General features: G+C 45.0%; 1 protein-coding gene across 2 annotated transcripts; it reads left to right on the top strand.

The window, feature by feature from the left end:
* Window positions 1-4,894: 4,894 nt before the first annotated feature.
* SLC39A13 (solute carrier family 39 member 13) lies at window positions 4,895-25,503 on the top strand. Of its 2 annotated transcripts, XM_054634682.2 has the most exons (11): window positions 4,895-5,108; window positions 9,657-9,754; window positions 10,938-11,237; window positions 11,666-11,779; window positions 13,418-13,536; window positions 14,781-14,924; window positions 20,086-20,175; window positions 20,717-20,767; window positions 21,004-21,136; window positions 21,271-21,370; window positions 22,826-25,503. In XM_054634682.2, the coding sequence occupies exons 3-11, from the start codon at window positions 10,970-10,972 to the stop codon at window positions 22,899-22,901; spliced, it is 1,095 nt and encodes a 364-aa protein (XP_054490657.2). In that variant the 5' UTR covers window positions 4,895-5,108; window positions 9,657-9,754; window positions 10,938-10,969; the 3' UTR covers window positions 22,902-25,503. The 2 variants fall into 2 exon arrangements, with proteins under 2 accessions (XP_054490657.2, XP_077036170.1); XM_077180055.1 differs by lacking the exon at window positions 9,657-9,754 and having other exon boundaries at window positions 4,896-5,108.
* Window positions 25,504-26,941: the final 1,438 nt, after the last annotated feature.

Here is a 26,941-nt window from a genome sequence, read left to right as displayed (position 1 = left end):
TGTTTTACCCTAATGGAGACAGCATAGATTCATCAGGAGTCTGGAAGGACACTGTAAACCCCTGACCTCTACACTGTTGTGACTTCCTCATTAGAAGAAAATTAGGCTGCAGTAACTGCACTTAAATTTTGAGTGGTCAATGCTAATAATGGATCCTCTCGAATTTAAGAAGCTGGGAAATGTAATTCTGCCTCTGCTAGCTCGAGGTAGGCATTGTTCTGAACCATAGTAGTAGCTTTGGAGATCCTTCATTACAACCAACCCCTTCATTACAGAGGCCTGATACTTAAACCTTCTCTTCACACCAAGCCTTACAACCACTGCTCTTAGAGCTCTGCCAAGTGATGGCTCCTCCACTTACAGTCGGTAGCTCTGAGTGACAGCACAGGCCTCACTACTCACAGTAGCTGAGAGTGTGAATCTTGGCACCAGCATTCAGAACATGGCCCTCACTAGGGAGCGATGTAGATCACAAGCTGTGCAGAGCCTGGAAGTGTGAATGTTGCTTATGAAGTATGTGTATGCCTGCAGCACTGATACTGAAACATGCATACACAACTGCAGCCTGTCCTCTGCCAGCTGAAGGGCAGGAACCAGAGCTGGGTCTCTACCCTGGAGACATGAAGCTGTGCTAGATTATAGAAATCAGGTTTTTCATTACTGAGCACTGAAAAACATAAGGAAACCTTCTTTCATGGTCAGAACTCAGCATTAACTACATTTAGAGCTAAGACAAAGACAACTCTGTGTCAAACACAAAACACATACCCAGCTTGGTAGGATAGTATTGTGACCTCGCTATTTAAGTCTGAAACTCTAGTGAGGAACAAACACATGCTGGTCTTCTGCTAGAGGTTAAGATTCTGCTAGACCTTCCAGCACTGCTTGTTTTCCATGATTCCATAGATTTCCCTTATATTTCTTGCTTACACTTGTCAAGATGAGGTAAATCAGCATGAATCTCCATTCTAACTTTTGAAAATTGTCTATTGTTCATGTTTTCTCATCTGCCACATTTTTCTCATGTGCCAAATTTCTCATCTGCCCTAACCTGCTCTCTGGCTTTCCCAGACCAGGCCCATCTTTTTTCTTCTTCCTCCAGAATGGCACTGAGTTCTGCCCAGATTAAACAGCACTGACCAGGCAGCTCAATTATTCCTTACAAACACCAGTAAAGTGCTAGTCAGACTGAGCTCCCAGCTGGAAGTTGTGTGTCTGTGCATGGTATCAGGCATAAAAGGAGTCACTGCTGCAAGTGGACAAACTTGAGGTGCACACAGAGTTAATATGCTGACAGAAATACTGAGCTTTACATCTGAAAACCCAAATACAAAAATAATATGATGAGTAAGACTAAAATTCCCTGTTCTGAGCTTCCATGGGGCCAGCTCCCCTCCCCACCCCCCTTCAGGGCTCAGCAGTCACTTCTCCTTTTCTGCCGTGCCTTGCAGAAATGTCTCCTGGGATGAGTCAGAGCAGGACTTCCAGGCAACAGTGTTACTGCCTTTGGCCCCACCAAACAGTGGGCAAAAATGCCTCTGCTGGGGCCTCACAGCTCCTTTCACATACTTTGAGGGCTCCCTCTGATTCACTTAACCCTTGAGAGTGTTTTTTTCTGAATCAGAGGATCATAGAAAACATTAGGTTGACAAGGACCTCTAGGAGGTCGTTTTGGCCAGTCTCCTGCTTGAAGCTTCACAAGTAGATCAAGTTGCTCAAGGTCGGGGCCGGCTGAACTGCTGAAAATCTCCAAGAGATAGCACAGAAACCTTGGACATCTCTTCCAGTGTCTGACCACCTTTATTGGGAAATTTAAAAATCTTTCTGCCCTGTCGTTTTAAATGCCATGGTCTGGCCCTGTTTCTCAGCTTGCCCATGCCCTCTGTCAGTGCTTCACATCGAGTCCTCCACATGCAGGCCTTCCAGAGATGTTTTGATGTGGTCTCTCCAGAAGTGTTGCTGGGGCTCTGGTACCTTTTCTTTGTAGCAAGTGCAGCATCAGGGCAGTGCTCAGGCCCCACCCTTTTACAAAAGTGAACTTCTTACTGTACCACAAGAAAAAGTATGTTTTAGAAGGTCCCGAGGACAGAGTATAGAGAGTACTATTAGGTGTGAGGAAGCATGAATTTACTAAGCCACTCTGACCCCTTTATTAGCAAGTTTTGTGGTGGAAATTCAGCTGTCAAAATGTCTTTCTGGGGAAGGCGCAGACTCCCCTGCAGTGGCCAAGGAGCCAGGCTCCTCTGCAGGACCCCGTCCTTCAGCCAGAGCAGAAGCCTGCCAGGCTTTCTGAGACACTCGAGGCTGTGCCTGGCTAAAGGAAAGCCTCCCATGGCGCCGGAGTGACCGGGGGAAGGTGACACCATCCCTGAGCTCGGGCTGTTCGTGTCCTGCCAGCACAACGCGGCGCGTTCGTGGGTACAGGCCGCCGGCGGTACCGCCCCGCTCCCCGCGCCCGCCAGGCACTGCCGGGGCCGGTGCCGCGCCCAGGGCCAACCGCGGGGCCGCTCAGGTGCCGTGAGCTCCGCGCGGCGTTCCGGTGCCTCACACAGCTGTAGCTGCTCGTGTCCCACAGACGGGCTCCCACCCACCGGGCCACACCCGCTTCCCTGCGGGCGGGTTTCCCCGCTCCCCCCGAGGCCGCTCCGGGCCTGGCCCGCGGCTCCCGGCGGCGCCGTTGGGCGGGCGGGCAGCGCCGCCGCGCGGGGCCCCCGCGCCACTGCAGCCGCGGGGCTCGGTGCGCTCCCGAGCTGCGGCCAGCACTCCCGGGAACCGGCCGGGACAGCGGGAAAAACTGATTCTCCGTCCTTCCTTTTATAGTTATTAACCTTTTTTTTTTTCAGGCGAAATACTGTAAACGGATTTTTCATATGGGTGACGCAGCTAATAATATACTCCTTTATCAATTAATGTAGGACTTTAAAAGATAATAACAATAACAATATCGATGTGTATGTAGCATTTGTCGTTAATTGACTAATACTTTTGAGTGACTTAATTTTTCAGTAACCAATGTACGTCCCGTGCTCCACTGCTATCTCTTGCCTTTTGTGGATGTGCAGCATAGCAACCTTTCAGGGCTGTGAATGAGGTGTATCCCATGTCTCTGCCTTCATGGTGCCACTGAACTGTAATGAGTTTACTTTTTGTGTTTTTAACTCTCTTCTGGAAAGCTCCCTCAGTTCCATCATTGTCCCACTCCTGCAAGAATGATACAAGAAGACTACAGATGTTGTAAATAAGGGTAAGCATTGGAGACACTCAGGTAAGGACATTAGGGAGGCAAGAGCATCAGTTACAAGTCAAAGAGAACTGAATATATAGTGACTGTTTTGCTAGTCTACCTTTAAAAGTGATCTGTTGTGGTTTTTTTTACCCTCAGCTGGGGAAATAATTCAGCAGAGAATACAGAAACTTAAAAGTAATTTTCAGATAAATGATATTGAAGTGATTCTGTGGCTTGGGGGAGTCAGGAGGAGGTCCCAGATCCCTGATTTTTTCATATGAATCTCTAGACTATCACTGAAAATTTCACTGTACAGCCACCAACAGTGTAAAAGCTCCATTTGATGCACAGCAGCTGACACCTGGCGACATGAGGTACAGAGCGAACATTTAATCCAGAATACTTCCTGTGCTGATTTACAGCAGGATGTGTTAAAAATGGAGAGCCTTGGAGTGAATTCCTGCATCACTGGAGTCAAAAGCAAACCCACTCATTTCACTGAGACTATGGTACCCCTACTGCTTGCAATAGTTGAAATTCTCTGTGTGGTTTGGTTTACCTGAGGGGGTGCCTGTTGTAACTGTGATAATAACAGCTATGATCCATCAGCACAGAGAACTGTGTCACTGGAGCAAGGCTCAGGAAGGCTGAGGATAGCAGTAGGAAGGCAGCTGTAAAACTCAAAACCTATAAATTGTACAATTTGAGAGCAAAATGCAGAATACTTTATCTTAAAAGTTTCGGCTTCCTATATAAACGTTCTGCTTGTAAGCAGGAAAGATACAATTTATCTTTAACTGCATTTGCAGCGCAGCAGCCTGTAGGATTGTGCTGTTCTTACACGAATGCAGGAAGAGCCACTAAACCATTGCAGGCGACTGCGGCTGACTTAATTCCTAACTCCTGCTCCAGGGCATGACATTAGTGTGATGTAATCAGATCGGGTGAAACCGTAGCGAGAAGCACCAACATCAGCACTGCCTTCTTGGGAAATAGGATTCATTCTGAAATCTGGAACGAGAATCAAGTTCTGCGTCTCAGGGAAAATGGTAGGAGATGGAACTTAAAGGTACATCAGTACATTCTGGAAAGTGTCTGTATTGGAAACAACACAGGTCCAACCTAGCTTGGCTTGTATAAAGGTAAATCTTTATTCTCTTCTGACCTAGTTTCCTAAGCACACGCAGTTTCTGCAAATCTCTGCAAGAACAGTGGGTAACCTTCACAACTAAGAGGGCACCAGTGCTTAAGGAGCTCTGGTGCTTCACGATTTATCGTGAAGGTTGCAGTGAACCTGTGAGGAGGAAGCAAATTTGTTTAAAAGTCATTGTATCTTTCAGAAGCATTTCGAGGCTCAGTCCTCAGCCACATCTTCTTCTGCTTTAACAACTTCCAGAAGTTCTGCTCAAACCCCGGTTTCACACTGTGCTTGTCTCTAGACATCTGCAGCCCAAAGAATTTATAATCCATTTAGGGAGATTAAAAAATAAAGAAAAAATAAATTTCAGCAAGCACATTCCAGAAGTCGGGGTCTCGCACAGCACGCGTGTCCCCGCAGCCCGGGGGGGGTCGGCGCTGTGCACAAACAGCGCACCGTGACGGCTCCGCGAGGGGCCGTTCCCAGCACTTTGTTTGGCCGTGCCCGCGGGCAGCCCCGCTCCCGCCCCGCCGGCCCGGCCGGACACAGCGGCGCGGCCGGAAGCACAGCGCGGCGGCGGCGGCAGCGGGTGCCCGGCGGGGCGGCGGCGCTGGAGCCGAGGAGGCCGGGACCGACGTGGCCGGCCGGGGGAGGCGGAGCCGAGGGCCGCCGGGCGGGGCAGGCCCGCGCCGAGCCGCGGCTGGATGGCAGCGGCGGCCCGGGGCGCGGCGGCGGTGGCGCACGGTAACTGCGGCGGGCGGCCCGGGGGCGGGGGTGGCCGGGCCATGGCCGGCCGCTGCTGCGGTGCGAGGGGGGACGGCGGGGCCAGGTGCGGCAGCGCGGCTCAACCTCGGCCGGCGGGACGGGGTGAGCGGGGACGGGCAGCGCCACACGTAGCGCAGCCGAGCGAGGGACAACCCCCCCCCTCTGGAGGGGTCTGTCCCGGCCGAGCGAGGGACAACTTTGGGAAAGACGTGGCGGGGAGCGCCTGGAGGGGCCGCTGCTGCCGGCAGAGGTGCCCCGGCCCGGCGGGACCGTGGGCTGCGCGCCGCCCGCTCCGGGGCCGCGGCTGCCCCGGACTCCCGGGGCCGCGTCCCCCCTCGCACCCGCCTTTGCCGCAGCTCGCCGGGGGAGCGGCGCCGGGCGGCTGCCGCTGCGGACGTGCCCGGGGCTGCTAGCGCAGTCCCCGCGGGACGCAGCCGAGAAAGTTTTGGAAGTCCCTCCTCCGGCAGATGATGCCGCGGGAAGGTCTCGGCGCGGGGGCTGCCCCGCGGGACGCGCGGAGCGGGGGGGCCGGGTCTGCGCGGCCACACTGGCACAGGGACCCCGGGCGGCAGCCAGCGTGCCGCTCCAGAAAGGTGCGGGAGCAGCGCTCATTGCTAATTCGCCCCGCGGCAAGCATGTCTCGCTTTGCATCGCTCAGCGTTCCTCTAATGGAAAACCCGCGCTGTGTGTCCCGTCCGCCGCGATGTGACAGACAGTGACACGAGCGGGCCCGCCGCGTCAGTCGCCTGCGGTGAGAGCGGGGCCGGAGCCCGGCCCGGGCTGGGCGAGGGCAGCGGGAGCGGGCCGGTCTGCCCGGCCTGTGCTTCGGGCTGCACCGAGAGCGGGCTGGGAGGAGAGACGTCCCAGCTAGCCCGGGGGAACGAAGGGCATTGCCTGGTGCTCAAACTTCCCTCTCATCCTAGGGATGAAAGGATGCAGAATGGGGAAGGAGTCGCAGTCTCCCAAACTCCGTTAGTGTTCAGTCGGTTTTAAATGCCTTCCTTGCCAGCTCGTAGGTTTGCCCCGGGTCTGTAATCTCTTCTGATCTGCCACCCATTGTTTGTAATCCTGTGCATCCCCAACTTTTAGCTGCGCACACTGTCATTTGCAGAAATCTGAGTGCAGTCTGTGCAGAGTGGTTTTTTATGAGAGGGATGGGGCAAAAGGGAAGGGTCCCACCAGAGCCGTGCATTCCTTAGAGATGGGCAGTGATTCAGAGAGAAGGGAGTGCTCAGGGAGTACTGGAGACCTTTTGTGCTTCTGCCGAGGTCAGGGTTTCCAGGAGGAATTCAAAACTCTCCACGGGGCTAATGGAGGGAGGTGGCTCATGCAGTTTTTTTGGCTGAAAATTATGCTTCCTCCCTGGAAAAAAACTTTTTTTCCATTCCATGCAGTACTCTTTTGCAATTGTAATACCAGGCAACTGGCTTCCAGGGAAAACACTGGTAAAAAAAGCATTTTCTTTTAATTTTTTTTCCTTTCAACAACATCTGAAGTGTTATTATGTGGCAATGAGCAACTGCGCTGAGAGAAGAAATTGTGTGGTCTGAGAAGGCAGAATGTTGAGGAAGAGAGTAATAGATAGAAGCATGGTCATCATGTCAATGTTTCATTTTCTCTTTTCCAGAAGGTTTTTGCCTTGGCATTTTCATTTTGTCCATGTTTTCTCAGTCACTGCCTGCTTCAGAGAAGTTCAATGAGGACTGTGAGGAAGGGGAGGCCCTGGGAGCCTCTTGGATCTCCTGGCTTGGTGTGCAGCTTCCTCTGCCCGTGCACAGGAGCATGTAAATGGCAAATTCTCATTCACTTGTTCTTTCTGGGCTGGGAAAACCTAATGGTTATTCCAGTCCTGAGGCTGTTGCAGGATGAGCTGAGCAGACCTGAGTCCTGAATGCTCAGACAGGTAGTGCTCTGGAGGGTGCTGCCAGTGGTCATGGTCACCAGGCTGGGAATCAGGCACAGCTGGGAGCGGTGGTCCCAGACAGAGAATTGACAAACCTGATACATAAATGACCTGCTGGCTATTTTTCTCCCAGAGTTGCATGCTCTTAAGTATGTGATAAACCCTACTTGAGAAAACACATCTCTAAACCTGTTTATGTCTCTGCCTTGTGACCATAGATGTCTCTGAGAGCTTGCAGTGCTTTCTCTAGAAATTTCTCAAGACATTCTCTGACTGGGTTCCTAAAACAGATGTTGTTGTCTAAAATTAAGGGTAGATATAGACTTCCTCCACCCTTTGCAACTGTTTTGACAGGGTATTATTTTCCATTTTCCTCTTGAGCAGTTTTTTTCCTATGACTACATCTTCACTGCTTATTTTCTTCCTCCTAAATACTTGCCATAGGGGTAACCAGTTTGAATTTAGAGACTTTGCTAGTGTTCTAATGAGATGGAGAAGCGAGAAGCTTGTAGAGATAAAAAGTGCTGCTTTTTTTTTTTTTTTTTTAGCAAGTGGTTATGATGTGTTAGGAATAAGGAAATGCTGGGAATATGCTCTAAACAATTAGCTGGACACAAAGAGCAGTTTAGGTGTGTCCTGAACAATACACTAAGTTTCTCGTAGATGTTTTATAAACATAAGGAATTTATTGCATGAGATATGGGGTTGTTCCTGAGGCATGATGTAATGATGGTCTGGCTGCACAGAAATAAAGAAATATTCTGCTTTTTCCTCACGTGAATAACAGCAGAATAAAAACCTGTGGACCACTGAAAGTTGAACCAACACTAATGTGAGTTAGGGGAATCAGTTTTCTACGCTTTATACCCATTTGTTTTCCACCACCATCCCCTTTTTGAGGAACCTGATCCCTTTTGAGGCTGGAAGAACAACATGAAGCCAAGTATGCAAACCTTTTTCAGAGTCCTGGACATGACCTTTGTCCTGTGTGCTACTGCATCTCAGTCTCTGAGACCCTTTCAGGTGTCCCTTGGGGCTTTTGTGGGTTGTGAGTGTGGAGAATGAAAGGCAAGAAATCGACCTGTTGAATCAATTGCAGTGTTTACTTTTCCAGATTGATTTTCAAAAGCTGTGAAATGTTACAGAAAAGACTTGTGCTGCTTCCCATCATTGCTGAGCTCTGTGTGTGTGTTGCTTCTTCATAGGCATGTACAGTTGTATAAATTCTGATTTATTTTTTGTGTTTTCCTCACAAAGTTCTCAGTCATTTTATAGGTCTAATTCAATCATAAAAGATGAGGACATCCATCAGGCCCACTGCAGGGTTGGAAGGGGTGGAGGCCTGAAGGACTTCAAAGAAGGGATCTAATCTTTGCAATGGAATGGTATCTGCATCAGCTGTTTCTTTTTCTCAAAATCAAAATTAAAAAGCCAAACAAACAAAAAAAAAAACCCAAACAAAAAATAGTGCTGGAAATTCTGCATCCTAGATAACTAGTTTCAGTATATCCCCAGTTTGGCACTATATATATTTGTTTCTTCATCTTCAGGCTAATCTTGTTTACCATTTGAACTGATGTGGACGAATAGTTGAGTACTTTCCCGCTTTCTTGTGACTCTTAATGTATGCAGGCTGTTCTGTTCCTTTGGTGTTATCTTTTTAAGACTAAACACACCCAGGTCCTTTGGTTGTTTTTCCAGGTCATGCTCTCTACACTCTAGTTTTTTTTTCTTTCCACTGCAGTGTCTCAGATTTTTGCATATGTTTTATGAGGAAGAATATGTGGGGCTGGATGTGGTCTGTTGGCTAAGGACTCACCTGTGTGACACCCACAGCGTGACTCCTACTATGTCCCAGGATAACTTTTACCATTTTTGTAGCAACATAAGCCTGCTGGCTTGGAATTAATTTCTCAATCAGTGTGTGATTTTCCTTTGTGGCATGTTGCAGTTACTGTTCTGTCATTTGCATTCGATTTCACACCTGCCTCCCCAGCCCTCAGTGTACTGTTTTTTACTGATCCTTACTGAAATTTGATAGTAGGTTGTAGGTAAGTGTGGGGTTCCTGCAGCCAGATGAAAACACTGCATGCCCTAAAATCCTGAGCTGGTTTGAACTTGCTGTGTTGAGGGATTTTAGTTTTTTTGTTGTAAGAGAAAAGTGATAGCTTTAGTGGTCCTTGATCAACTAGCCAAGTCTGTGTCTTCACTGGTTCCTTCTTGCATCCCTGCTCCTCATGGTCACTGTGCTTGGAGATTGGTGTTCTCCTTCAGAGAAGCCATGGGACCTGTCCCTTGATTTCTTTTTGATTGCTTTTGATTGCAGCTAGGCCTTCCTCCTGCAGTGTTTTTGTTCAGGGACTGAAATTGGCAAAGGGCCATGAGTTTAAAAAAGCAGTTTTTCCTGCTCATTTGTTCCGATGCCGCTCACTGGTGGAGTCTGGTGTGAGCGTGGAGAGGTGATGCTTCGGGAAGGAGGGGGGGACAAGGGGCAACATTGCCCTTTTCATCCACAGCCTTAGATTGGCTCCAGCATCCTGAATTTCATCTTGAGAGTTTCAGGTTCCTTTCTATCTGGCTGTTACTTAATGCTTTGATATCTTTATCAATTTCTTATCTTATAGGTAACTACCAACTGATCATTTAATTTGATCAAGAGTCCTTCAGAGGATTGAAGTTACTGGTGGTAACTTCTCCCACCTTTTTTTTTGCTTTTATAAAGGTAGGTGAGGCATGATGCTTCTCCAGCCTTCTTGTGGCCTTCCCATACTCCTGTAAATTTTCAAAGATGGTCACTGATGTTTCAGAGATTAGACTTGTTTCTTACATGCTTTTGGGTGAATGCTGTTTTTACCTCTTGAGCTGTTTTGTGAACATTTGTTAGGTCTGTCTTTTTCTAACCCACCCTTTCCTCCCATTTCCAAATTATTTTTGCTTGTCACATTTCACTTTTTCTTCTGGAGATTGAAGGAACATTTGTACTTCAGCCTTTACATCATTTGCTTTCTTTTCCGCTTTGTCAATGACTGTAATTATTTTTCTCTTCTAACATGCCCTCTTCAGTTTTCTTGTGACTGCAGAGCTCTTACTAACAGCTGTGCTGATTTTGACTAAGAGACCATCTAATCCAGTATCCTTCTACAAAAGGATAAAATCAGGAGAAGTAGATATGGTATTTTTCAAGAACACTTCCATTCTCCCACTCCTCTCATATCAGGGAATTTCTGAGTCTCATGTGAGCTGTTTAACCCTTAACAATAAATAGATTTGTCTTTCTACTACTTGTCCTGTCTTCAGATGAGTGCATGTAAAATTTTTCATCATTTTTGGAGAAGTGCTATCACACAAGTTACCTACTGGTGAAGGGTCATATTTGTTTATTTTGAAGCTGACCCTCACTGGCTCCATGTGGATGGATGTCAGCACTTGTGTCTGATGAGATGGTGAATAATCTACCCTGTTCCCCATCTTTTCACCACTCATGAGTTTACAGACCTCTGTTATGTTGCCTGTCTTGCATCCTAATTTGTTACAGGGGTGCTGTTCCATGCCAAAGAGAAGACTTACCTGGTAGCATCTCTGGTCAATACCTTTTGCTGAAGCCTTGGGATACTGAAGGGCAAGAACAAGGGTACTTGTAGTCCTTGTCCAGCCCATCTGAAGGGAAATAGTGAAAGCATGATGCTTTCCCCAGATGTCTCAGTTTCGTGCCCCATTGATAAACAGCTTCTCTTCCCTTTAGTGCTGCGTTGAAATAAAGAAGAGTTTCAGGTGTTCCTCATGGGTATTCATACCTGTGCTAAGACACTGAAGGGAGGGTGTGGTATGGCCAAGGCTTTTCCTCTGGGATGGTGGAACAGAGGGTTGAACGTGTTTTCACGTCTTCTTTCCCCTTATCTTTTCAGAGATTGGCCAGCCCGGCTGAGACCACTTAGCAATGACAAAACAAAAACTCCTGCTTGATGGGACGCTCTCCTTGTTGCTGATCGCGGCCTGTGAAGCTCAGCAGCTCCCAAGGAGTCATGTTGCTGCCAGTTCTGGTTCTGTGTGTGACAAGGAGGCAGACTCCTGGGGACACCTGTTCAGCAGCGAGCGGCTGGATGCTTGGATCTGTTCCCTCATCGGTTCCTTCATGGTGGGGCTGAGTGGGGTCTTCCCCTTGCTGGTGATCCCCCTTGAGACGGGAGCTGCGCTGTGCTCCGAAGGTGAATCTGCCAGCTGCATTGGCCTTTCTGAAGCCAAATGTCCTGGGATGTGACAGCAACACAGTGGTGAACAGGACCTTGTCACAGAAATGTTGTTCTCTAAAATAAAAAGTCTGGTTTTGGTACTTTAATGAATTTAATGAACCTGTGAATTTGAAAGGGAGTCCTTTGACAAGTGTAAGCCATGGATGGAGCTTGTACAAAGAGTACTGTTTTCCACCCTGCTTGGTTCAGGACCCACACACTACTGTCCCAACCAAGTGCTGTCAGGGCTTTTTCTTGCACTCCATTTGGTTTGTGCTCTCTCTTTCAAAAGCTTGCTTTGCAGATGCTTCCAGTTTGGGTTTCTTCGTGAAAAATCTCAGCTGGAGATGTCTTGGTTCCTAGCTGAGTTTTTTTCTTCTTGTTCCTTCTTTTTCTTTTATTAGGAGGGTCACAGCGTTTGAAGCAGTTGTTGAGTTTTGCAATTGGTGGACTGCTGGGAAATGTGTTTCTCCACCTGCTTCCTGAAGCCTGGGCCTACACATGCAGTGCAACAACAGGTATGAGAGCCTTATGTGCCTGGGAGCAGCTTGTGCTGTGCCTGTTTTGAGTCTGTTCTGCCTTGAAAGCCCAAGACCAGCCAGTCTAGGTCAGCCCAAAAACTGGTCTAGGCTGGTTTCCTTTTTCAAGTAATATATAAAAGCAAATGCCTAGGGAATGATGTGAGAATAAAAATCCACACGTGTAATACTTCATCTTTGTATTCAGCAATCCTCCAAAGACTTTGAAATTAAAAGCTTCCTCAATTTGCCATGGTTTCTTTATGTTTAGTACCTTGGAATGGTTTTCTTGTTTATTGACTTTTCCTATCATGTCTTGGACTCCTGTAAATCTCTGTTGATTTTCCTTTGTTCCTTCTGTAAGGAAAGGGAATGCTTCTTTAAGCTGATGGGAGGTTATGGTTGTGTATGTGATCTGGTACATGAACATGTTCACCATCTTAGTTGGGGATCAGGTGCACCTTTTTTACAAATCTGTCCCTATAAGACTGTTACTCCTAGAACCTCTTTCTTGGCACTAACTGGGGCCCGTCCCTCTGTTGGATGCTTTGATTTATGGGAGCTCATGTGTTGCAGTCTTTGCTCCATGAGAAATCATGGAACATTGTCTATAGAGCCACCATTAAGATTGGAGGGTGGGGCAGGGGGAGAAGAAGAAAATGGAGGTGACAGAAACTTGTGTTTGCCAGCAAACTAAACACTGAGTTGGTATAGACCTTTTGGGATCAGTGTAGCTCCTTCATCCCTCAAATAGCCAGGGTTGCTGAAACCTATAATGTTTGTATCTGTCTGCTTCAGCAAATTGATATCATAGAAGGCAAGTGCTGCTGCATCCCACCTGTTGAGAAACCAAGAAGTCATTTTCCTACTGAAAATGTGAGAGAGGGAAGATGATGCCCTGGGTTTCCCAGACTTTCTTGCACCTGTGTCCTGGGATTTCAAATCTGCCAGGCCTTTAGTGCTCTTCTTCCACAGCAATAGCACTGTCAGCAAAACCTCCAGTACTTTTTTTCACCCTTTCTACAGTGGTTCCCAAATTACTCTGTCTTCCTGCTCAAGCTTGTTTGCTTCTGCCAGACTGTCCTGAAGTGTAAAGGTTTCCTTGACCCATGTAAGTCCTGGTACAGAGTCGTTCTGTTCTTCCATTGCAGTGCAGTTTCCAATTCTGGCAGTGAGACTGAATGGATTATTATCTCACAAGCATGGCTGTAATTGAAAAGAAAGTTTGTAGCTTTGGGCTTAATAACTTGCTGAGGTGTGGCAGAAAGGGGAAGGTGAGTTTCTAACTCCACTAATGGCAGAATTCATGTCAGGGCTTGCTTCTCAGTAGGTACAGCTGCTGGATTTTTGTTGATGTAATATTCACTTGCCTCTGGAGCTCAGGGAAATTCCCAGTGTTGTCAGGAAATATTCTGGGTTGAGCTGAAGTGGAAAAAGGGATGGTAGCTCTCACTCTGAGGGTCTCGAGATGATGAGATCTGTTAGATCAAGAATGAGGAAGTTAAACTAATCTGTTTTGAGATGTGTTTACTCCTCCTACCTTGCAGGGAGTTTTTCCACTGTCATTTATTTTTTTGTCTTGGAAATGTGTGAAAAGCTATGTATTTGAGACATGAAGATTTCTCTTTTGACCTTCAGGAGAAGGGCAGAGCTTTCAGCAGCAGAAGCTTCTGGGTCTCTGGGTGATCATTGGTTTCCTGACCTTCCTGGTGCTAGAGAAGATCTTCTTAGAGAAAGAGGAGGAGTATCCTGGTGTGGTAAGTTAGCAGCCTGAGGCAGGGGAGTACTCTTATATTTGAAGCTCTGTACTAAATACTTCATCTGTTCTATCTGACAGTGTCAGGAAATTATCCTGTAGCTGTGAGTACCTTGTCATTGCCCTTTGGGAGTTTTTTGCCACTTCTTTGCCACTGGTCCGTAGGAGTAGATTTCATCTTCAGGCTTTTGTTTTGTGGTTTTAACTGAGATTTCTCACTTCTGGTTTGGTTTTGTTCTTTATGTGGTAAGTGTAAAAGAGAGCTCCTGTTCTGTGGGGGCTGGGAGCTGTAGCACTCTGCAAACCAGACTTTTGCTCAAGTAAGCTTTGAGGGGTGACAGTTTGCTGATGCGTGTTCCACGGACCCATCGTGACTCACTCTCTTTCTGGGTCCTCAGTCAGGACAAAGGCCAGCCTTCTTGAAGATGTTTCTTCTTGGTTATGTCCTGGACCAGGTGTTTGTTTGGGTGATTTTTTGTGGTAGAAGGAATTTGTGACTGGAAAATTCAAAGGAGTCACCCAGGTGCAAAGGGGAGGTGTAGATGAGGTAGCAGAGGATAATTCCAGGACAGAGGAGAACACCTAGTCTTCAGAGATCTGCACAACTCGTGTTGCAGCTCCTTTAGACTGTTCAGTCCTTGCTGTGCCATGACTTTTGAGAGGTGAACCTGTAGGTCAGGCACTACATAAGAGCAATTAGGTGTAAGCTTTTACTCAATGTGAGACTTCAATGCCCGAAAGGAACTTCATCTTCTCATTCAGAGAGAGGCTGAAATCGTAGATAAATATTTTGTTGTTTGGAAGGTGATGATCCCAGCTATAGAATAATTCTGTAGACTTAGTTGTTCTGATGCACTGGGGAGAGCAAGACTCTTTTCCCCATCTCCTGCCCAGGTGGAGTTGTATTTCTCTGGGCAGCAGCTGCTATCAGGAGGCGCAGGCTCAGTCTCTTATCTGTCTAGTGGAACTTGACTCATGCCAAGGGACTGTGACTCCAATTCCTCCCCTTTCTATTTCTCTTGAGGATTGAGAGGTGTTAGCTCTTGTTGTCTTTCAGGGCAGATGTCACAATGGTCTCTGAATCTGTCTCATTTCTGGCAGTTGTTATTAAACTGGGGTATCAAACCTGCTGAGTCACATTGTAAGGACAAAAGGATTAAGGGTGAAGGCTGGATTTTTGATCCTGATTCATGCTCATTCATCACTGAAAAAAAATCAGTGACAGGTTTGTTTCCCCTAATTAAGGACTGTGATTCCAAAGCACCATCTGGAAAGATTCCCAATGGAAGTGGCTGCCCCCTGCCGAAGGGGTCCTGTCAGTCCCAAAGAGCACGAGCTCAGTGTAATGGCTCTTCTCTCCAGTCTGGTCCAAAAAACAACAGAATCAAGGTAAGAGGCACACAAACTCACCTTCACTTCTTACTCAGGAATTGTCTGTGGAAAGACTGTGCTTGAGTGGGGAACTCAGCATTTGAGTTGTGCTTAATTTTACTCTGTCAAAGTGTGTCCTGGTCACAGCAGGGAAGAAATAGCAGACTTGGAGAAAATCTGCACTGCAGCTTATGTGGAAGAGGAATAATCAATATTATAAAGGCACAAGTGTGATGATGTGCATTTTGGCTGACTTCTGTTACCAAAATACAGAATTTCATATTTTATTACTCTATATTTTATAGTTAATATGTCTTTATTTGCTTAATTTTTTGCACCATGATTTCTCTGTTCTCTACTGCCTGGATTGGATTCTGAGTTGCACTTTTCCTTTTAAGGCACCTTTTGGAAGTGTTTTGACACCTTTAGGAAGTGTGTTGAAGCTAACCAGTGTAGAATTTAAAAGTTTCATTTCTCACATTATCAGTTTACCTGCTGCCAAAAAGGACTTCTTGTCCACTTCTGTCTCCAAACCTGTATTTCTCATTGCTTCCTTTGCACTGGATCTCATCTGACCTCACAGTGAGCCTATTCAAGGAGCTAAACAGGCAAAGAATTTGCTTGTCTACACCCACACACCCACCTCCCACCCCCTGGTCTATTTCTCTCCTAACTTAACTTCTTGAATCAGCTTGGCATGCAGACAGGCAGCCTGTAGTGCTGGGATAAGGGAGATCAGCAGGCTCATAGCACTGGAGGTGGAGGAAGAGTCCTGCACCATGGGGAAGTGGAAAACCTCTACACTGGCTTTGCTTCCTGTTCCATGTTACTATCTTTGTACTGTTGAAAACCCTTTTTTGGGTGAGCATTACAAGAGAGAGAGTAAACAACCGCTTTGGTGAAGGAGGACCTGCAATTTGAGTTTGAAAGCCCATAAAATGTGCAAGATTGTATGAGAGTAACTATGGACAGAAAGTGTGCTTCATGAACTAGTTCAAAGCTGGATATGTGGTCAGGCAGAGGCTCTTCAGTCTTTCTGTTTTAAATTTGTTTTGCTGTAACTTTATAGCTCTTCCTACAGAACATGGAAGTTATGCTGAGGTCACTGAGTATTTTTGACATCTGTCACATTCATGTAATTTGTACATAACACTGTAAGGTGCCACGTGGTTGTTTCTAGAGGTGGTAGTAGTGAAGACACTAGTATTACTGGGTTATGAAACATTGTGCCCTAATTTTGGAAGGGTTTATATAAGGAACTATAGACTACTGATTTCAAGTAGAAATGAAACACAGATAGGTGATACAATTGCTCAGGGCATGGTCCTAATATAAAAAATAATAATGTAAATAATGCTACTTGATATGACTTTATGTAAGATAAATACATTCTTATCAACCAGACATTTTTCCTGCCTCTTATTCAGGCATAAAGTTGTTTAATAAAGGTCATGACAAATGTATATAAAACACAACTTTCTCCCCCATTCTAATCAACTTTGCTAATACTAGCTGTATTAAAAATCTGTTATTTGATGTTATCCAAAGGAGCTGGTTTAATGCAGCCCCCCTCAAATCTGTTTGGGTTATTATTTTTCCAAGTTATTATTTATAAAAATAGTATATCTTCGCATTTGCAGGTACTGCGTTACATAAATGGCACATTGTGACTGCATGAAGTCAGCGATAGCAGCTAAACTGAGTAACTTCATCAGAAAAAAGTGCTGAATTTTTAACAGGTTTTGATACATGCAATTATAAGGAATAGTTTAAGAAGGAGACCTCAGATCCTATTTACAAGATAGGGATAGTTTCTAGTTAGTCAATGCATTGGAAAAACATGTGAGGATTACAGTAGGAAATTTTCTGAACACATTCTTCCCTCATGATGCTACAGCCAGAAGGATGGGTGAGTAGGAAATAATATGTAAGAGGAGAGGTGAGAGTTCCTCTTTCTGTATATCAGTAGTGAAACAGCTATCTGGCTTTTTCCAGTAGGGCTGTTCCCAATATCCAGAATACTACTAATAATTTGCAAAGGAGCCCAGAAAGAGATGAAATAATATTTTAAGTTTGCAGTACATGATAAGTGGCTTTCTTTAGTTTAGCTCTGTAGTCATGGCAGATCAAGGGTGACTTAGAGTATACAAATACCGGTAGAGGAATGACTAAATTTGAATAGTGACAGCTGTAGCAAACAGTAGTAGTCTAGAACTTAGAGACAACTCTCTAACTGAGGGTAGCTTGCCAGTGGAACAACTTGCCTTAGAGACAGCAGATTTTTTGTCACTTGTGAGCTGCAAGCTGTGGTTTAAGCTGCTCTCTACAGAGTACATGATAGCCTAAGAAACAATGAAATTTGTGCACAAATTAAATTAAGTTCTTTCAGTTGTGTTATATGGAAGGTTTAGGCAACCTTCTAGCTTTAAAATCCTGGCACATCTGTTCAATTTTACAGATGGTTGTTGATATGCATGAATTAGAAACTTAAGACTTAACGGGCGTAGTTTTAACTTTTTAACTTCTGATCTTTTAATCTGAATATTTTAATAGTCTTCCTGGTAGGGTGGAAATTATCAAACCTACCAAGATACTCCTGCGTTGTTAGCCTGTTTCCTTAGGCAACAACATAAGCAGTCATCCCATCTGTCTGTCCATCTGTTCTGCCCTTCATTTTCAATAACTTTTGAACCCATAATTAATTTTCCTTGTGTTCAGGAGAGGTCAGGAATCTTGAGGGTGATCAGATTTCTGCAAGTTCCATAAAAATCAGTGTGACAGTAGAGGGGGAAGGCAAAGGGATGCCCTGTTGAAAGCTGCAGCTGGAGCTGGGGTGCCACGGCTGCAGCTGGGGACAGGGCTGCCACACCATGTGTGCTGGGCAGGGCACCTGCAGGGAAGTGGTGGTGCTGGGAGTGAGCAGAGCAGGTACTCATGAAGGAAGGAGTGAAATTCATAGCATGACAAAATTTTGGTTCTTCTGTTCACTCAGAAACCCCTGTTTCTGCAGCAAACAAAAAGGGAAAGATACTATTTAAATGAACAAAGTCACCCTTCAGGACTTGATTATTAGTAAGTTGTAGTGAGTTGACTGTTGTCCACATATATATATATTAGAACTTCTGCTTTTTAGCTGCTGCTAGAATTTGTCCTAGCTTGAAAATGGCAGATGGGAGGTTTCCTTTGCTTGCAGACATAGATCAGTTCTGTCCCTCATTGCAGCCTTATTCCCTCAACAGGTAAAAACATTGTGTACACTACTTTTGCCTTGCTTATTCTTTCTTTCTCCCTGTGATACATGGGGTCCTGGTTGATTTGTGAAAGTATGTTTTATTACACAGTGACATTAATTCTGAAGCATGAATATAAACACTTCATCTGGCTGTGCTCCTTATGAGCAATGAGAACATCCTATTAGGGATTCGCAGAATGTAAATGTCAGAGGCTCATAACTGTCAAATCAACCCAATTTATTTCTGAGCACTCCAAAGCTTTGCTTCTTTCAGTGACAGCTTTTGCCCAAGCCACTGACAACAAAAAGTCGTAATGTTTTAATCATGAAGCCTATTTTTTCCTCTATAGAGTGATATGGGAAAGCATTTTTGTGTAAAACTTCTGTGAATAATTATTATTATCCTGTGGGGAAAACGCCATCACGTAAAAAAAACATGAAAAGGAGAATTTTAGTCATATTTGGCTGTCTAGGAATGAGAGTATGAAGAATGAGAAGTAAAACTGTTCCATTTTTGTGTCTGCCTGCATGCATTTATTTGGGTTTCCTTTCTTATAAAAACATGCAGGGATCTTTTTTGCATTCATTGTGGAGATGTTACTTAGCTTATTACTTAAAAGTTGGGTAGGCTTTGCTTAATTCTTAGTTTTTGCATTTAATCATGAGTGCACTTAAAAAAATTTAGAGGCTACAACGGTGCCCCAAGATGGTGCAGTAAAAATGCCCTGCAGAGAGGTGGTGCTTTGGAGAGAGAGGTTTGACAGAAGGCTCCTGAGTTGTGGCATACAAATGATAGCAAGATGCCCCAAGCAGAGCTGATAGAAACAGGGAAGAGCACAAGAGCAGAAAGAGCTGATGAAGTCCATCAGCACTTGTGGTTGTCTGGCTGAACTTTGGCATCTGATGCTGTGGTGAAGTAAGAGTTTCACAGTTTCCAGACAATGTCTCCACTCACTGGATACTGCCTTATATCTGGAGTTCTTGTAGTCCAGAGATGGCCTGATACATGGGCTAACTCCTGGTTTGATAATAATTTAAACTGAAGTCCTGTATAGTGAAGTGCAGTATCTCAGGACCAACATGAAGTAGTTTTTGTTAAATATGATGGAAAAAAACCCAAAAACCTGTGAGCTAAAGAGCTGGGGTGGTACCCTTGTAAATTACTTTAGGTCAAATACTGAGATTTTGTCAGGAGATGACCCTAGTTAGAATGATAGGGAATTTTAACTTGGAGATGGACTTGTGAGGATGACAGCTGCTTTATGCTTATAATTTTAAGAAATGTGTTTATATGCAAATGCAGATACATGCTATCCAGCCTTCTAGTAGGTGGTTTTTTGGTGACTGTCATCACTATCTTCTCTTTTGATTCTTTGTTAAGGGAAAGCAAACCCACAAGCACGAACTTTTTTGGTACAATGTTTGAAGATTTATTTAGTTAGAGAAAGCAATTCCAGCAGCATTTGTTCTGTTGCATTGTTCTTGCCAGCTTTTGAAGAGGAGATATTTAACAGTTGGATATTAAAGTACATGACTTGAAAACAAGATCAAGTCATATTTGAAGCCGGTCACCTGTGTAAATTAGTCAGTGTTACCTAAAATTAGTTCATCTTAGAATTAAATATATTCTTGCATTTTGGCTTTCTTCTTTTTCCTTTCTTTTTCTGTTTCTAGAGCTCTTCATCATTTGCATATAGTAATTATTCTAATCTCAGACAATACTTGCCCGCCCTAAAAGGTATTTTACTCTAAAACCAAAAATTACAAAAATTACAAAAAACTACAATGTAGTTTTTACTGAAGCACTGACATAGTTCAAGATTTTCAGCAGAAGCATTGTGCTCTGTCCTTTCCCATCTGATTGTGACTGCATCACCCATGTCTAAGCTGGTTTTTTTGTCTTCTTACATCTCTCCCTTTATCAAGGGCTCTTCCTTCTCTTTACAGATTAGTGGATACCTCAATCTGCTGGCCAACACCATTGATAACTTCACACACGGCCTGGCAGTAGCAGCCAGCTTCCTGGTTAGCAGAAAGGTAAGGTTTCTCTCCCCAGCTGTGTATTGAAATAGAGAGGTCTTGTCTCAAGTATGGTACAACATGCAAAACAGCCAAAAAATGCAAGGAGTTCCTTCCTATTTGCTAGAATTTTCTGAGAAAAAGCAGGCTACAGTAAAGCCCAACCCTATCCTGATCCTCTGATGCAGAGCTTCTTTGAATTGGGGACACATTAGTCATTTGTACTGGCATTAGGGGATGGATTAGCTCATCTACCCTCATCTACTCAAAAGACAGTCCAGAAATAACATGATGAGGATGGTCATCTCAGAAACTGGGACATAGACAAGGCTGAGATGTTTATTGCATTTTTGCTTTTGTCTTCAACACTGATGATGGACTATGGTGGTCCATTCCCCTGAGCTGGACCACCATGACTGTGAGAATGATAAACTCCCAGTCAGCCCTGCACTGATGGGGTATCTGCTGCTCCAGCTGGATCCCTCTAAGTGTATGGGACCTGATGAGATTCATCCAAGAATACTGGAATTGTTTCCTAATCTGTTTCTCTCAACTGCAGGTTGGGTTCCTAACCACAATGGCCATTCTCCTGCATGAAATCCCACACGAGGTGAGAGGGCTTTGTATCCTGCCATTGTGAGGGGGGTTACATTGTGCTTCATCTACTAAGAGGAGGTCTGGGTCTGGTTGACATCTTCTTGTCTTCTTGAAGGCAGCTTCCTCTGGGGAGACTGACAACACTGAAAACCAGGAACAGTCTTAAAGCACTGGCCTTGTTGTGAATGACCTTTGTAACTGGGAATTTAGTATTCAAGTTCATTAACTGTCAGCTCTTGGTTTTCTTAGGTTGGAGACTTTGCAATCCTACTTCGGGCTGGCTTTGACCGCTGGAGTGCAGCCAAGATGCAGCTTTCCACAGCTCTGGGGGGAATTCTAGGAGCCTGCTTTGCAATATGTGCTCAGTCACCAAAGGGAGCAGGTAAGGTTCCCTGGGACCTCTGTAGAAATGGGAGAGGAGGCAGTGCTTTTCATCCTTCTGTATCTTCTTTCCCTTCTCTGTTGGGTCCCATGGCTCTGTCTCAGTAATAACTGAAGCTTTCTGTATTTGTGCAGGAGAAACAGTAGCCTGGATCCTCCCTTTCACTTCTGGAGGATTTCTGTACATTGCCTTGGTAAATGTTGTGCCTGATCTCCTGGAGGAAAAGAATCCTTGGTAAGTGCTCCCTCCTGTTCTTCTGCAGCAATTCATGCTGCCAGGGGGCAGGGATATAAGCCTTCCCTGTGCCTCTTCTTGGAAGTGTGTGAATGCCAGCTTTCCAAATCCTATGGGCAAGGCTGTAATCAAAATAGACTGCTTGCTATCTATTGCATTTGTGGAACTAAAAAGACCCTTTGTAAATGAGAGCTTTCACCTGGGTGAGTCCCAGAGATTGTGCTGGCACAGCATGCAGCAGGGCCAGCTAGAGAAAATTCCTGGGAAACATATCCAGTAAGGACACCACTGCCCAGTCTGTTTTCAGCTTCCAGTACATACTGGTGTAGGGACTGTCTGAACCAGGGCCCCACAGAGGCTTATATGTCTGATAACCACATGTGAATCTATCCTTCCATGCTTCTCTCTCTGACCCTATCCATTAATTCACAGCTCTGCAACCTCCTTTTGGCAGCAGTTTGCAGAGTTTGACTCTACTGTTAAGTGATGCTTCTTATTATTTGGTTTTTACACTCTTGCGTATTGATTTTTTTTTATTAGGTTTCAGTGTGTTGCTGTGTGAGTAGAAAAATAATAGTTTGCTTCTCTTTATCACTCAGCATTTCATAGTCTGTCATTGTATTCCACCTCAGACATCTCTCTTCTGCACTGGTATATATATTCCAATGTATTTGGGTATCCCTCGTGTATTATTTTAGTTTCTTGCAGTCTAATTAAGGTTGTAGCAGGTCCAATCCAGCTGTTCCACAGTAAAGGCCCTCTCAGATCTGCTGCCAGAGCTGCTCCTGAATGTTCCCTCCTATTTTAGTTGTAATAAGACAAGTAACTTTAGTAGTTTAAATAAGATGCCTTGGTTCACCTAGTTAGTTAGGACTGAAACAGTGCTCAAAAAACCAGCTCCACAGTTCTTTCTGAGGAGGTAGGAACTTCATGGAGAAATGTTAATTTGGGTTGGTAACCTCTTGTGTTGGCAGAGGTTGTTGGCAGAATATGCAGAAGTGGGAGGTACACAGTCACTTCAATCCAACATAAACTCAAGACAGTGCTAAAAGAATGGCCAAATTTGTTGGCTTTTTTTTTTTCTGTAACTGTAGTTGTTAGCTGGATGAGGTCCCTAAAGTATCTGTGCACCTGCTGTATAAGTGCTGGTTTCCTCGTGAGTGAAAGGCCATGAATATGTATCTGAATAGCTGCATGACTGAATCAGCTTGAATTGATTTGGAAGCCTGGAGTTGGGCCTTGCAGCTGAGTGGAGCAAGTCCATGCCAGTTTATAGACAACTCCTTTGCTGGGGGTACTGGGAAGGTCTTCTCATCTGTGTTAGTGACTTCATACAGCTGCTGTTCTCCACGTGGTAAATTTGAAAAGGCAAACAATAAATCATTGGAGAGCTTTGTGCAGCTGCCTATGGGGATTGGTTTATGGCTCCTTCTAATTTTGCTGTTTCTTTCCCAGGAATTCCCTGCAGCAAATTCTGCTCCTGTGTACGGGCATTACAGTCATGGTGCTACTCGCGCTCACAACTGAGTGACCTCTGCGCAGACCTCATGATGCCTCCCAGAGCCACCACAGTGACTCTGAGCTTTACAAAGCAATAAGGAACACTAATGTTACTTCCCACGTGTGTGCGCGCAGATCTGGCTGCTAGTATGAGAAGCGGGTGACAGAGAGGTCTGGCTGTGCAAGACTTCATTCCCTGGCTCTCCTATCCCTGTTCTGCTAAAATCCACACATGAGGGCTTCTGTTCTTTTTTTGTTTGGTTGGTTTTTATGGAGCAAAAGATACACTGGGCAGAAATGAACTGAATGACTGCTCCACTATGAGTGAATGATGTTTCATTTGGTTCATTCTGATGGAACTGCACCTCCCAAGCTCTTGCCTGAAAACAGCAGAGGTGATTCCTGTAGCTGATGAAGATAAAGGATTTTTCCTACCACTTTAAGGGCTGGAGGCAGAACCAAAGCTTTAGCCAGAACCCCCTACCCACGAGAAGTTGATGGTGCTATGAGATAGAGGGGAAGAGACCCTTTGCAACTTGATCTCCAGCTGTTCATTGACACCACTTGTTCCTAAAGGTAGTATTGGCCTCAGCAGTTCAGCTCTTTTGGTCTATTTTGTTTACATTGAAATTGAGCCAACAGCTTGAGGCACTTTAGGGTAGGTCACTACAATTAAATGACTCAGCTTGGAGATTACTTGCCTCAGCCCTAACCACTCCAGTAGCCAGCACAGCCCAACTGTTTATCTGACAAATGATCACTAAATTTTTCTTCAATTGCCAGCTACCAGCACGCTCATGTCTGAAGGGAAAGCCATGTAGCTGTTGTGACTGAGCTCCCTCTCCTCATAACCATTAGTTGAACATGCTTCTGAGCCTGCTCATGAGACCTGATTCATGCACCATCTGCCCCACAAGTCTTTCAGAGCTTTCTTGAGGTGTAGCATGTTAGACCTGACCAGCAGGCTGCAGTCCCCCTAGACTGTCATGGCAGAGGTGCTTGAACACTACAGCCTGGTCAGCAACTGATAACTCCTGGTTAGCTTTTCCTCTGCTCAGTATAGAGTATTTAAGAGCATGCTGTAGATGGCAGCCTATTTCTGGGGTTTTGACCTCACAGTGGAGTTCATCTGTTGAGGATGAATGAATAAGAAATAATACTGACAGCTTTTAGATGGGAAGGTTGAAACTGCTGGTGAAAATATTTTTAAGTAAGGTGAGAAAGGGATTTGAAAGGGTGACAATGAGTATGCTTTAAGATGAGTTTTCTGTTATGTGATGCCTGGGATAAAATCTTTGGCAATTTGAGACCAATAAAAATTAGTAAAATTTCTAGTGCTTTCCTCCATCCCAGCTCATAGGGCTGACCAGGCCATAATTCCACAGGGATGTTTTAATGCCACAGAGATGTGCACAATTACTAGATCATCCCTTCTGTAGAACTCAACTTTGCTTAAATTTGTTTAAAAACAGGTCTAATTGAACTAACAGAGTCACTGAACATAAAACAGGTGCCACAGTGTGATTTACACCAACCTGGCTCAGTCTTATAACAGCTTTTGTGAAGCAGTACAGCTCTCCAGTCTGCCCAGGGCCTTACCAAGAGAACTCGTGCCTTGAGAGGGCAATTAAGGTCAGAGCAGCAAGGCAGGTATACTGCCCACAGCAGAGGCACTACTTCCTAAGAGATTCCTGAACTGTTGACACAGTTCTTTTTTATGACAGCTCCTGTCCTACTTTTCAGTGAGTGCTGGAGAGCTCATGCTTGCAGTTCTGTCTGCCCAGGAACTGCTGTCTGGAATTTTTTCAGCTTTCCTTTCCCTGAATTTACATTAGTAACTAGTTTCACTGCAGCAAGGAGGGAGGCTTAGTGCAATTGTTTATTCCTCTTTACAAAGTTGTCTTCTTGTGCCAGCTACTCTCTCCATCATTCAATTGTCATGAGGTCTGAAGGTAGCATTCATTTCCTGCTTTCCTGGAAGGATGATTAATCCAGTTACCCTGCAGGGACTGGAGGAGTCTTCCAACCCTCTGGTTCTACCTTTGGGGGTTCCTTCTGCCCAGGGACTGCAGCTAAGCAGACCCTGTAACAGGGCTCTGGAGGAAGCAGGCTTGCACAGAAAGTTGTGCCTGCTGTTCCTCAAGATGTCTTTCCCAAAATAAGGCTGGCATTTAAGTTGAGGCATTGCCAGGTGAGTGCCCGTGAGTTGGCGTTGTTGCATCAGCACTGAGCCTTGCCAAGACTGAAAACCACAGTCAGGATTTTATACTCAGCGTTCAGGAATGTGAAGTGGATGACACTGAACAAAGAATTTCTGAGCTGTTTTTCTTGGCTGCTATCACAGGCATGGATAGTCTGTGGTTCTTGGGAAGATACCCTGGTAGGAGGTAGCATGGGGTTGTGGGAAGGAGGGGTTCAGTAGATTTCTACTGCATCAGCCCTGGGGCTGAGGATTGAGAGCCTTGGGAGGAAATGGAGCATCACTCCACCACATTTGTCACTTTTGGAAATGCAGAGAGAATTGTATTTTCTAGCTCTATTTTTTCAGCTGCTCTTATGCATTTTCTCCCTTCATCTGTATTGGTCTGCTCTGCATGGAGACAATAGAGATGAAATAAATGGTTTTCCATGTTGGTTTGTGTTGTTGGATTATTTTATTTTGTTGGTTTAGGTTTTTTTTTTTAAGTTCCTACTTTCCTTTGATTTAAAAATTCAATTTAAATTTCATTTGAATTACACAGACATATCTCTGGTTCAGTCTAGAGCAGTTTGGACTCTGGGTTAATGTCAGACTTTCCCCAGACTTACACAGCTGAAAGAAAAAGTTCTATTCCAGTTTCTTCTCTCTGCTGCCATGGAACTGTTGTCCAGGAGCAGTGTGATAGAATCATAATTCTTGAGTGCTGCTCTGGGTTCCCTGAAAAGCATCATCAAATATTTTCAGGGGAAAGCTTGCATGGTAACTTTACTGTTCAGAGAGTTTTGTAATCACACTTGACTGTAATCAGTTATTTTTTTAAATCAAAAAACCTCAAGGCCTGTCTGGTTTCAGTTAACAATAAGCTGGATACCTGCCATGTCAGACAAAGGTGCCATCATGAAAGGTTGTGTGTTCCAATTGCCCTGAAAGGACTAAGAGGAAATTCTCTACTCTTCAAAAACATGGGTTCAGAAAATGTCTTATCCCACCCTTCATTTGGAAGATTTTCAGCTATAAATGGTGCATTTATATCTCTTCTTACCCAAAGTCTTCTGTAAAAGGAAGGAACACCATAACCCAAGAGCTGGAAGAAGATGAAAGTAGGTAGGTGATCAAGGGCATAATGTCACAGTCTGTGGATTTTGCCAGTAATCTACATTTTGGAATCTCTGTCCCTGGATTTACTACACTGTGCTCTTGGGCTGTGCTGGAACTCCTGCCCTTAGGTCTGTGCTATGAGCCTTTCTCCCTCATCCCTTTTTCCTTCTCAAAAGCAATCAAAATTATCATGAATTACTCAGCTATCTGTTTCACAGGCTCTGGGAAGGATGGCTCTGTTGCAATTGCAGTAGCACAGAAAGGAGAACAATTAAAATTTATTTAATTCATGGGAACTTTCTAAGATGATGGTGTTGCTGAAGCCCCTGTCTTTTGAAACTGTATCCAGAGCAGCTCACATGGAGAGTAAGGTGACATAATAGGATTTCAGACTTAGGAAATGTGACTATTTGGATCTTTCCAGGAAAGAGCTATTACAATTGAAGGATTTTTCCATGTTAGCTAGAGCAGTGATTGTATTTGAAAATTATTTTTCATTCTTGCTATGGAAGACTTAATTTAGCTGGTATGTGTAAGAAAATTCTTTTGACAGCAGCCCTTTCAATTTGTCTGCCTTGAAGGCACCAGTGTGCAGCTGCATGGATGGTAATCCCATCTGTCCAGTGCAAACTGCAGAAGAGGATCATGCAGAAATGTGGTTAGAACAAGCTTTAGCTGTGGCAGAGTGCTCAGGGGAGATAAGCAGTACCTTGTGCTGGGCAGTGTTGCTGGGAGAAGGACTGGGGAGGGTGTTTAGGTTGTGCTCAGTGTGG

This window comes from Agelaius phoeniceus, chromosome 6 (assembly GCF_051311805.1).
Source record: "Agelaius phoeniceus isolate bAgePho1 chromosome 6, bAgePho1.hap1, whole genome shotgun sequence".
Classification (NCBI taxonomy): Eukaryota; Metazoa; Chordata; class Aves; order Passeriformes; family Icteridae; genus Agelaius; species Agelaius phoeniceus.
This window is presented reverse-complemented; position numbering and strand designations above follow the sequence as displayed.

What these genes read in the sequence shown, in the direction of transcription:
- SLC39A13 (XM_054634682.2), top strand. Translation starts at nt 10,970, where the DNA reads ATGACAAAACAAAAACTCCTGCTTGATGGGACGCTCTCCTTGTTGCTG. An exon ending in CACATGCAGTGCAACAACAG is followed by an intron (nt 11,780 to 13,417) that starts GTATGAGAGCCT and finishes TTTGACCTTCAG; the next exon opens with GAGAAGGGCAGAGCTTTCAG. An exon ending in TCAGTCACCAAAGGGAGCAG is followed by an intron (nt 21,137 to 21,270) that starts GTAAGGTTCCCT and finishes GTATTTGTGCAG; the next exon opens with GAGAAACAGTAGCCTGGATC.